Consider the following 9,879-nt stretch of genomic DNA (forward strand, 5'->3'; position numbering starts at 1 on the left):
GGCTCAGGCCTCTGAGCCCAGCCCGGCAGATTCAAAAGTACGCAATGTTTTACTTCAGCTCCAAACTCCACAAGCTATAAGCCTTCAAACCTTTAAAATATTCCTATCTCTGTGGTTCCGAGTTTTGGAGCTCTGCCCTGTATCTGCTTTGCCTGGTATTCTGTGTTATTGCTGATGGCAAACTTCACTGCACCTCCACCCTAGCCACCATCTCCTCATGCTTTGAGGATAGCAAGGACTGTCCTATGAGAATTCCCTTGGGAAACCTTACCCCAGCTACCACACAGTCCTGATCTTTTTCCTTCAGTCTTATTTTTGTTCCCCCAAATGCAAAGACCATTTAAAAGGAACACAATTTGAGTCCCCTGAGAATATCAAAACTGCCAATTTGATGTGGTATGAAATTGGAGTATAGAATTCTTTGGGGCAGGGTTAGAGAGATAGAAACATCGCCTTTAGAAGTGTGTAGACCTAGATGGAAGAGATGTTGAGAAAAAATAGTTTCACACTTTGATATTTACTTTAATACAGTACTTTAATACAAAATCTACCATTTTGTAGCCATATTTATTGGTGTATCCTCATATACTCATATATGCTATCATCTAGTTGTCTTCTCTACCTGCACCTCCATGAGATTTCACATCACAAAGCATTTCAGGAGGACTAACATTTATCTTCAAAATTTTCTCTAGGATAATTCCAAATGAACTAATATGTCAAAGAAGACATTCTGATTATCATAAAATCTCATTCATTTGAATCAATTTCCATCAGAGTATCAACAAAAAATGTAGATACACCATAGTCTACTATTCAAAATTGTTGTTGTTAGGTGCCATCAAGTCGGTACCAACCTATAGCGACCTTATGCACAGCAGAAGGGCCAACCTCACTACTGTTGCCATGCTTGAGTCCATTGATGCTGCCACTTGGATAATCCATCTCATTGGGGGTCTTCCTCATTTTCTCTGACCTTCCACCTTACCAAATATGATATCCTTCTCCAACGACTGGTCCCCTCCTGACAATATGTCTGAAGTATGAGACGAAGTTTGCCATTACTCAAAATAGGCTAACGTTTATCTATTTTGTACAATTATTATTCTTAAGTGCACATAACAATTTGGTCAAAACAGGTTGAATTCTACTTTTCTATAATTTTGACATTTTACATAAAACACTTCAGGAAATGCAAATGGAGTATTTTATTTAAATACCGAAATATACAGCACCACATTAATAACAAACATGAAACTCCCTGTGAAATTCTCTCCTGCTGCATTTATCTAACTCCCTCAGTGAATAAGTCACCTGTATCCTAAATTCAACTCTCGTGTAGTGTTTTTATATTCTTACTGTAAATGTTTATCTTCATTAGTAACATAATATATTGCTTTACAGATTTAATGTTTTATGTAAATGCCATCTTGCATCTGGAATTTGCTTTTACCTTTTGCTCAACATTGTTTTCTTATAATTATACCTGTGGATACACATCGCTCTAAGTTTACCCGTTTTACCTGCTACATAGTATTTCATTGCATGGTGATGGCTTGATTCATTTCAAGGATGTAAAGATTTTGAGAGGTGGCTGGGAGGATAAGAAAAGAAAGAGCTAGAAGAATCTGGTATCAAGAGTCTTGGTGAGAAAGTGCCTCTTTAAAAGGAGGCAGAAATGTAGGCAAGAAGGAGAGAAGGGGCCGAACTGTAGGTATTTAGGGAGCTTGGAGTGGAGATGAGAGGGGCAACCTTTAAGAAGACAGTAACACACTGGGCAAGCCTCGAGACAATTAATCTGGGGTCACATAGCTATTAAGAAACATTTTGCCTGGAAAGCATTTTCTTTGACTTTTTTATTGGTTGCCCTTTACACAATTAAAAATATATGAAGTAAAAAAGATCATTATGATCTAAATACTGCCTCTGCAACCTTTCAAAATATTTATGAAACAGGAGACTCTTCAAGTTGATTCTTGTCAAAATTATCATAAAATACAAATTAGTGGAGTCTGCATATTTTCCCCCGTAGCTATGGTAGCATAGTGGTTACAAATCGGGCTGCTAATCTCATGGTCAGCAGTCCGAAACTATCAGCTGTTCCACGGGAGAAAGATGAGGCTTTCTGCTCCCGTAAAGAACCTCGGAAACCCTGTACAGGGTCACTATGAGTCGGAACCGACTCCATGGCACTTAATAACAACAACAACAGGCAGAATACATTGTGCTTTTCCATACTTGTAATTATTAATGAAAGAAAAGTACATTTGTTGTGTGCTTTTATTTATGGAAGTTTCAACTTCTATATATATATATTATATGATTCCAGACTTAAAAAGTTACCTTTGAGTTTATTTAAAACAACATTCATTAAAAAGAAAAATCTGATAAATCTATAAATTTCAAAATGAGGCAAGTGTATATTTTGAATGAGGCAAAGGATAAATAATTATCCTTCAAGATATACAAATTATTGGAGCAGCAGACATATGAAATGAGGTGCCTTCTCCAAGAATGTGGTCTTTCTGAGGATACCCATCCTCTGACAAGCTCCTCTACATCGCTGTGTAAACAAAGACAATAGTGAATGTTGACTCACTATCAACATGGAAAAAAACAGTCAATGGAACACGTGAACCAAATCCTCTGTCTTTCTGGGAAGAGGGTATAAGAAAAGCAATACAAGAAACATTCAAGTAGCAAACAACCTACGAAGTGTCAAGAGCTTTAAAAGTCTAATAAAGACACACGTGGGCCCTTCTTCATTACATTTGTATTAAAACCACTCTAGCATTCAAAAAAGGGAAAATATTTCTTTGTATTTTTTTCCAAAGTCATACAAGAGTCCTGCATGAAAAGAGCAATTACTGGCATGATTTCTGTATGCTATTCGCTGAAAATGCCGAGCAACATTGAGTTCTGGAACATCTTTATCAGGCATCATTAATTCTTCTTGGAATATTTGTATTTGATATAAAATCTGTTTATTTTCAGTTTGTCTCACTGGAAGGTATTGATTTTTCTAGAAGTCACAAAAAAAGGGCAAATTTATGTTGACATATACACTGTCATTTGATTGATGGATCAATTGATTTTTATGAGGGAGGGGATTTTAAGTGGCTCAGATGTAATTCGTTCTCTCTCACTAAATATTCTAAGTGTGGGCTCCCAACAAACTTACATCATCCTTTTCTCATTAAAGATTCTATTCCTACAAGTAGAGAAATGTAAGTAATTTCTCTTTGTCATTTATTTCCTCATCAACTCATAGTTATCAGGCAACATTAAGAGAAGTAAGAAGTACTCATATGAAAAAGGAGTTGTTGTTGTTGTTGTTAAGCGCCCTTGAGTCACTTTCAACTCATAGCAACCTTGCATAGGGTTTCCAAGGCTGTAAATCTTTATAGGAGCAGAAAGCCTCATCTTTCTCCCACACAAGAACTGGTAGTTTCAAAGTGCTGACCTTGAGGTTAGCAGACCAATTCGTAACCACTATGCTACCAGAACAAATTCTGCTAATTAGCATTTTCTTAACAATAATTTATAGAAAGATTATTAATATCATAACTCAGAAAGAAAACAATAAAAATTCATTATAAAGTCTGGAAGTAAGAATTGAATCTAAATTCTCAAGTTTTCAAATCAAGTATAGAAGAAAACTCTAGCATGTTTTGAGCCTTAAAAGAAAAAAAAAAGGAAGGAAATATGTTGTTTGTTTTATTGTCTATAACGATATTTCAAGTAGTTTTATTTCTGTTTAGTTTGTTTGTTATTTATCATTAGGATGGGAACTGTCAAGAAGTTTGGACTTTTACAAGTCTACAAAGATAGGCCCAATCATTGTTTAGAAGGAAAATTTTTAATTCTAAGGTCTTCTTCATCAATTCAAAAGCAATAGCATACAATTCTCTCTTCATAAAATCTATAGTATATAGAACAATCATGAATGTACAAGATATATAGAAAAGCTATACTTTCTGATTCAGATCAACTTATACTATCTGCAAGCCAAGTAATACCCTTATGACAAATTATTAGGCCATTAGCTTCTGGCACTCAGTGATGTTGGCTTGTTGCTAGCGACAATTTATCTAGACACATTCTAGAGTAATGCCCCAGTGTTTTTTGGGTAACGTAAAGATGAATAAAATGTCAGAGGCAAAGTGGCTAGTACTGAAATGGTCACGACTAATGAGGTTATGATCCTAGATGTAAAGCCTGAAATTTTCCAAAATTTAGACTACAGGATAAATCCTATTTTTCAACAGTTACCATCTAAGTTTCTAATCTTCCAAGTTGAAACTTGCAATAAATTATCTTAAATAGTATACTTATTATTAATAAGATTGTTCCACCCATTAACTTCTACTCAAATACTAAATACAAATACTGCTAGGATGGTCCTTAATAGAGTACTGGTTAATAACAAATCTACCCTCATTCTGAAGGCTTGTTAGAGGTAGTTAATTTCATTCTGCAATGAAATGTATGCAATTATAAAAGGAAAGACCTATGGTTTTTTATATATACATATAGGGGTTTCAAAAAGTTCATGGGAAAATTCCAGTATTTTCCAATTCAATTCTTCCATGATCTTTCTGAAGTCCCCTTGTAACACTGGATTTAAAAATAAAGGTTGAAACATACAATAAAGAAATCAAGTCAAGCTTCATCAGTCGATTTTAATCATACAAGATCATTATGAACCAGTTCAGTAAGATATGAATCTAATAGCAGAAAGTGGAGCTGACACAAAGTCTTCATCAATTTAAATGCAAGCTATATAATTTAAGTAAAAAGAATAATCATGAATTACAGAATACACAAAAAAGCAATAATTCATGATTCAGATCAATTTATGCTAACTGCAGACCAAGTAATATTTTTGCTCGATTACATAAAATAGAACTTTGCTACAAAACTTAAAATGATTCTAGAAATAAATATGAATTTTGGTTTACAACGCCCATAAGGAAAACACCCTGGAAATTGTTGTCAAATCAATAAAATATGACATTTATAAACAACATATTTTATTGTCTTAATTCAGTTGTTTATCATTACTCTTCTACTTGCTACTAAAGCCTAACAATTCAGAGAATAGTCTTACTATAAACAGTGCAAAAAGAAAATGAAACATTACTACTTACAGACTTCCTCTTCTGGGGAGACTCAGTTCCTTCTGCAAAAGAAAAAAACACACACACATATATATATAATATATCTGAATTATTATATTAACTGTACAGTACTAGGGCTCCAAATGTTGTAAGTGTCACTGAGTTGGTGCCGACTCACAGTGACTCTGTATAGGGTTTCTGAGCAGTGGCTGGTGCGTTTGAATCACGGACCTTGTGGTCCAAATCAACCTGGAGGTCCAGTGCTTATTCTACAGTTCCACACCAGGACTGCAAACACAAAATGTTGTTGTTGTTGTTGTTATGTGCCTTCGAGTCGGTTCCGACCCATAGCAACCCTGTATAGGGTTTCCGAGGGTGTAAATCTTTACTGGAGTAGAAAGCCTCATCTTTCTCCCGCGGAGCAGCTGGTAGTTTCGAACCGCTGACCTTAAGGTTCGCAGCCCGATTCGTAACCACTACGCTACCAGAGCTCCCAACACAAAATAGATAACATTAAATATACCATTCTTCATTATGTTTCATATGGCATTTCCAATACCCTGGTGGTATAGTGGATTATGTGTTGGGCTACTGTCAACAAGGTCAGTAGTTCAAATCTATCAGTTTCTCCATGGGAGAATGATGAGACTTTCTGATCCAGGAATGATTTACAGCCTCTGAACCCTTATAAAGAGTCACAATGAGTCAGAACGGACTTGATGGCACACAGCCACTAACCATAATGAAAAGATGCTCATGTCATCATTTTATGCTGGATATCTTCTTGTTTCCTTCATACAACATGTGTAAGGTAAGAACACTGTTTATGTGAATTCCAGACCAGAAAGACCAACAATCCTCCTACAAGCAACTCGAGTAAACCACTGCAGTACGGGGCTCTAGAACTGAGCATAAAGAAGATCAGAAGAATGAAAGGATGTATCCAAAGAGGAACTCGATGTAAGAAGGAAGAGAATTGTTCCAGAATTATGCGTATGATTAAGTAAAAGATGAACTGGAAAGGATAAATTAAACACACTTTTTACCCCCAATGTAGACCTCGTGGCACAGTGAGATCCATGTTGGGATACTAACTCCAAGGTCCAGAATTCAAACACATCAGTGCTCTGCAGGAGAAAGATGAGGCTGTTGTTCCTATAAAGATGTATCGTCTCAGAAACCTAATGGAACAGTTCTACTCCATTCTGTAAGATCATTATGGGTCAGAATAGGTTCCAGGGCTGTTTGTTTGACTTTTAGTATTTTTTATCCCCAACAAAGAAATTCACACAAAGCATCATTTACACCAAAGATTATACTTTTATTTTTAAACTAAATGCAAATAGATAATGGAAAAGATTTCCTTCTGGTATAATTTCTCAAAGCAAGGAGGATTTAGTATTTAGGGCATTTAAAGTTAGGCTAATGAGCCCAATAAAGGTAAGAGGACAGGTACAACAATTAGTAGAGTTGCTTTAGCAAAGTAGAAGGAATTCTAGTGGCACAATGGATAGACCTCGGACTGCTAACTACAAGGTCAGCATTTCAAACGTCCTGTTGCTCTGCAGAAGAAAAATGAGGCTGTCTGCTCCCATAAAGATTTAAAGTCTCAGAAACCCTAGAGAGATAGGGTCACTATGAGTGAGAATCAACTCAGTGGTGGTGGTTTTGTTGCTGTTGTTGTTTTAGTAAAACTTCTGAGATGGACGGAAACAGTGGCAGGTCTGGACCATGTTTCACTGTTATATATAAAGGTCACACATAGTGAGAGCTGACTCAGGAACAACTGACAATGGGAGTTTTTAAAGGGTGCCCGCAAACTTATCTCAAATTATGATTATTATCCACTTAACCTGGAGTGCTGGTGTGGCACTGCAGGATAAGCATTGGTCAGTTTGGAGTCCTCCTGTAGCACAAGGTCAATTTGAACAACAAGGTTGATGGTTCAAACTCACCAGTTGCTCCTGGAAACCCAACACAGGGTTACTATCAGTCAAAACCAACTTGATGGCACTTAACAACATCCAGTTAACCTAAGACAGTCCTAATATGGTGCTGTAGGATAAGCACTGGACCACAAGGTTGGTTTGAACCACAAAGGTGGCAGTTCAAACTCACCAGCTGCTCCTTGGAAACCCTATACAGGGTCGCTATGAGTCAGAACTGACTTGATGACACTTAACAACAACAAATAAACCTAGAGAAACAATAAAAAAACAAATCAACAAATCAGCTTGCCAGCCAAGGAAACAAGATAATCAAACAAATAAACAAAAGTGAATTCAGAAATTCCCACTGAATTTCCCCGTATGAGTGTACTCAAGAAGGGTTCTTTGATAACAAATAATTACAGAATAGGAAGCATTACGTCATTGAGCCCATTTAAACTCAAAATGAGTACACTGCAAATACAGAAAGATTTTGTTCAACTTGGTTAGAGTCATTCCCATAATTCCCATTTCATTTGCCTTCTAAGAGCTTGAGCACAATATACTTTTTTCTTCCAGTTTTTATTGTGAATTGAGTGATAGTTTACATGGGAGAACCTCAGCTTTACATTCATCCTATCATATTTTGTTTCATTGCAATGATTACAATCCCCTCCATGCATCATCAAAAAAACCAGCAAGCCTCCCCACCAGCCATCAGCACACAGCCCCTCTCCCTCCCTGAGTCCTGAGTCCTGAGTCCCCAGCGGCTCCTTCTGTCCATGTCCTTATTTCTGCTTCCATCTCTGGCATCACTGCTTCTCTGGACAGGGCCCCCAATCCACCACGCTCTTCTCCTTTGATGGTCCCAGGGTCCTCCGATCTAGGACTGCAAAATCAACCACTCCCCTCCTTTTGTTACAAAATGTCTACTTTTACATTTGTAACACTCACAATCAGTCCTGATAGCAATTATTCACTATTGAAACCAGAGGAGTTTCCCCATCTCCTTTCATCAGACCCATACAGACAGGTTGGAAACCACTCAGTGGAGATTCTACCTTCCTTTATACCCTCTAGAACTAGGCTCCCTCTTGAAAGCTTGTAAGCCAGTCAGGTCTTGTCTTTGTAACCCCCCACATTTTCATTTTGGGTTGTTGTTGATATGTGCCGTGGAGTCGGTTCCAACTCATAGCGACCCTGTACAGGGTTTCCGAGGCTGTAAATCTTTATGGGAGTAGAAAGCCTCATCTTTCTCCCATGGAACAGCTGGTAGTTTTGAACTGCTGACCTTGCAGTTTGCAGCCCGATTTGTAACCACTATGCTACCAGAGCTCCTTTCATTTTGGGTAGCCAATGTCTAAATTGCCCATCCCTGTCAACCCTGTGTACTGAGGGGGTGGGAATGATCCTCACTGTAAATATCTGTTCCCTCTTTTGAGTTACTACATCCATAAGTATAGGTCAAGTTCATCAAAGTGATTCCTCTTTTTTCCCTCTTCTTTCTTCCTTTAGTTGAGTTCTGATCATCCAGCCATTGAAACCAGGTCAAATGGATACTATCTGTAAGTATGGATGTTCTTGTGCATCTCCCCTCACTTCATATCAGCTGGACGCTTCACTCTCTGCTCTAGTCCTCTGTGGATATGTCACTGCCTCTGGGCCCAGGATTCCCCAGGTCTTGCCATACTGGTGGCCAACCAGGTCTCAACCCAGGTTGACAGGAGTCTATTGAATTTGGTCGGACTTAGCTCACAACTTCATTGCTGTTTTTCCCCCACTTCCCCTTATTGGCAGACCAATGTGGTCACCAGGAAGCCCACATGCCTGCTCACGTACTCTCCTTGAGTCTCAGTCTTGGAAGGGGGTTTTCCCTGAGGGGACTCGACCACTCTCCTTGATGGCTCCTGGGCTAACAACTTGCTTGTTCTTATAGTAGTCAATTAGACTGCCTTTATTGTTTTTGTTTTTACCTGCTTGTCTTTCTTTCAAGAAGTATCTTCTGTTCTTCTAGCTGCACCAGGCTGGTCTTCTTGCCTTTTCAAGTAGAAATTTCCCACCTCAGAGGATTCTGAATGGGGATCAGGATTCCACCTATGGTCTTATGCAATGCAAAGGCTCCACAAGAAGCCTCCTTCACTGGGCAAGTTCTAGTCTCATTTTAGATACTCCAATCAGTTACAGGCTGAAGACGGACTTTGAAGCTTTCTATAGTGATGTTTCTGGCTATTCCTTTCTCTCCCCCTTGAGTCTATCTTACAATAGTAGGCAAGGAAAACAAAGATTCAAAAGATAGCCAAGCATTTTAACATTATTTCCCTTCTTTTACCCATTCCAACCATGCCTCAATCCCGGTATCCCAGAGCTCTGTTGTTCCAAGTGAACATACATCATTATTTACCTCTGTCCCACTTAGCCCATGCAAACCTGACTAACTGTTCTCCCGTCAGCCTTGTTCTTCCATTTCCGTCCCCCTTCCTGTGTATTGTCCCTCCCCCCCTCCCCACCTGCCCAAGCTATACTGTGTTTATTCCCTATCCTGTGCTCCACCATCCCCTCCCTCACCTCACCCCACTCCATATACCCAGGTAACAAGCAATTTTTTTTTCTCCCCATTTTAGTGTGGGTACTTTTTCTTAAGCTTTTACAATAATGGTTCTATGCAGTATTTCTCCTTTTGTGACTGACTAATTTCACTCAGCGTAATGTCATCAAGGTGCATTCATGCTATGTGGTAGCTTACAGCTTCCTTGTTATTCTTCAAGATTGCATAATACTCCATTGTGTGTATGTACCACAGTTTGTTTATCCATTCTTCCATTGTTGAGCAC

At 38.3% G+C, this 9,879-nt stretch overlaps 1 protein-coding gene and 1 pseudogene across 1 annotated transcript in view; one reads left to right on the forward strand and one right to left on the reverse strand.

Moving 5' to 3' along the window:
- Positions 1-9,879, reverse strand: part of MAST4 (microtubule associated serine/threonine kinase family member 4) — an 880,190-nt gene that overhangs the window by 374,503 nt on the left and 495,808 nt on the right. Inside the window, exon 4 of the mRNA XM_006870995.1 lies at positions 5,151-5,182. Coding sequence (XP_006871057.1) covers positions 5,151-5,182 — 32 coding nt within the window. The remainder of the gene's footprint in view (positions 1-5,150; positions 5,183-9,879) is intronic.
- The window catches only part of LOC102825530, a 12,778-nt pseudogene continuing 8,821 nt past the window's right edge, over positions 5,923-9,879 (forward strand).

The sequence above is a fragment of the Chrysochloris asiatica genome, unplaced genomic scaffold, assembly GCF_000296735.1.
Source record: "Chrysochloris asiatica unplaced genomic scaffold, ChrAsi1.0 scaffold00157, whole genome shotgun sequence".
Classification (NCBI taxonomy): domain Eukaryota; kingdom Metazoa; phylum Chordata; class Mammalia; order Afrosoricida; family Chrysochloridae; genus Chrysochloris; species Chrysochloris asiatica.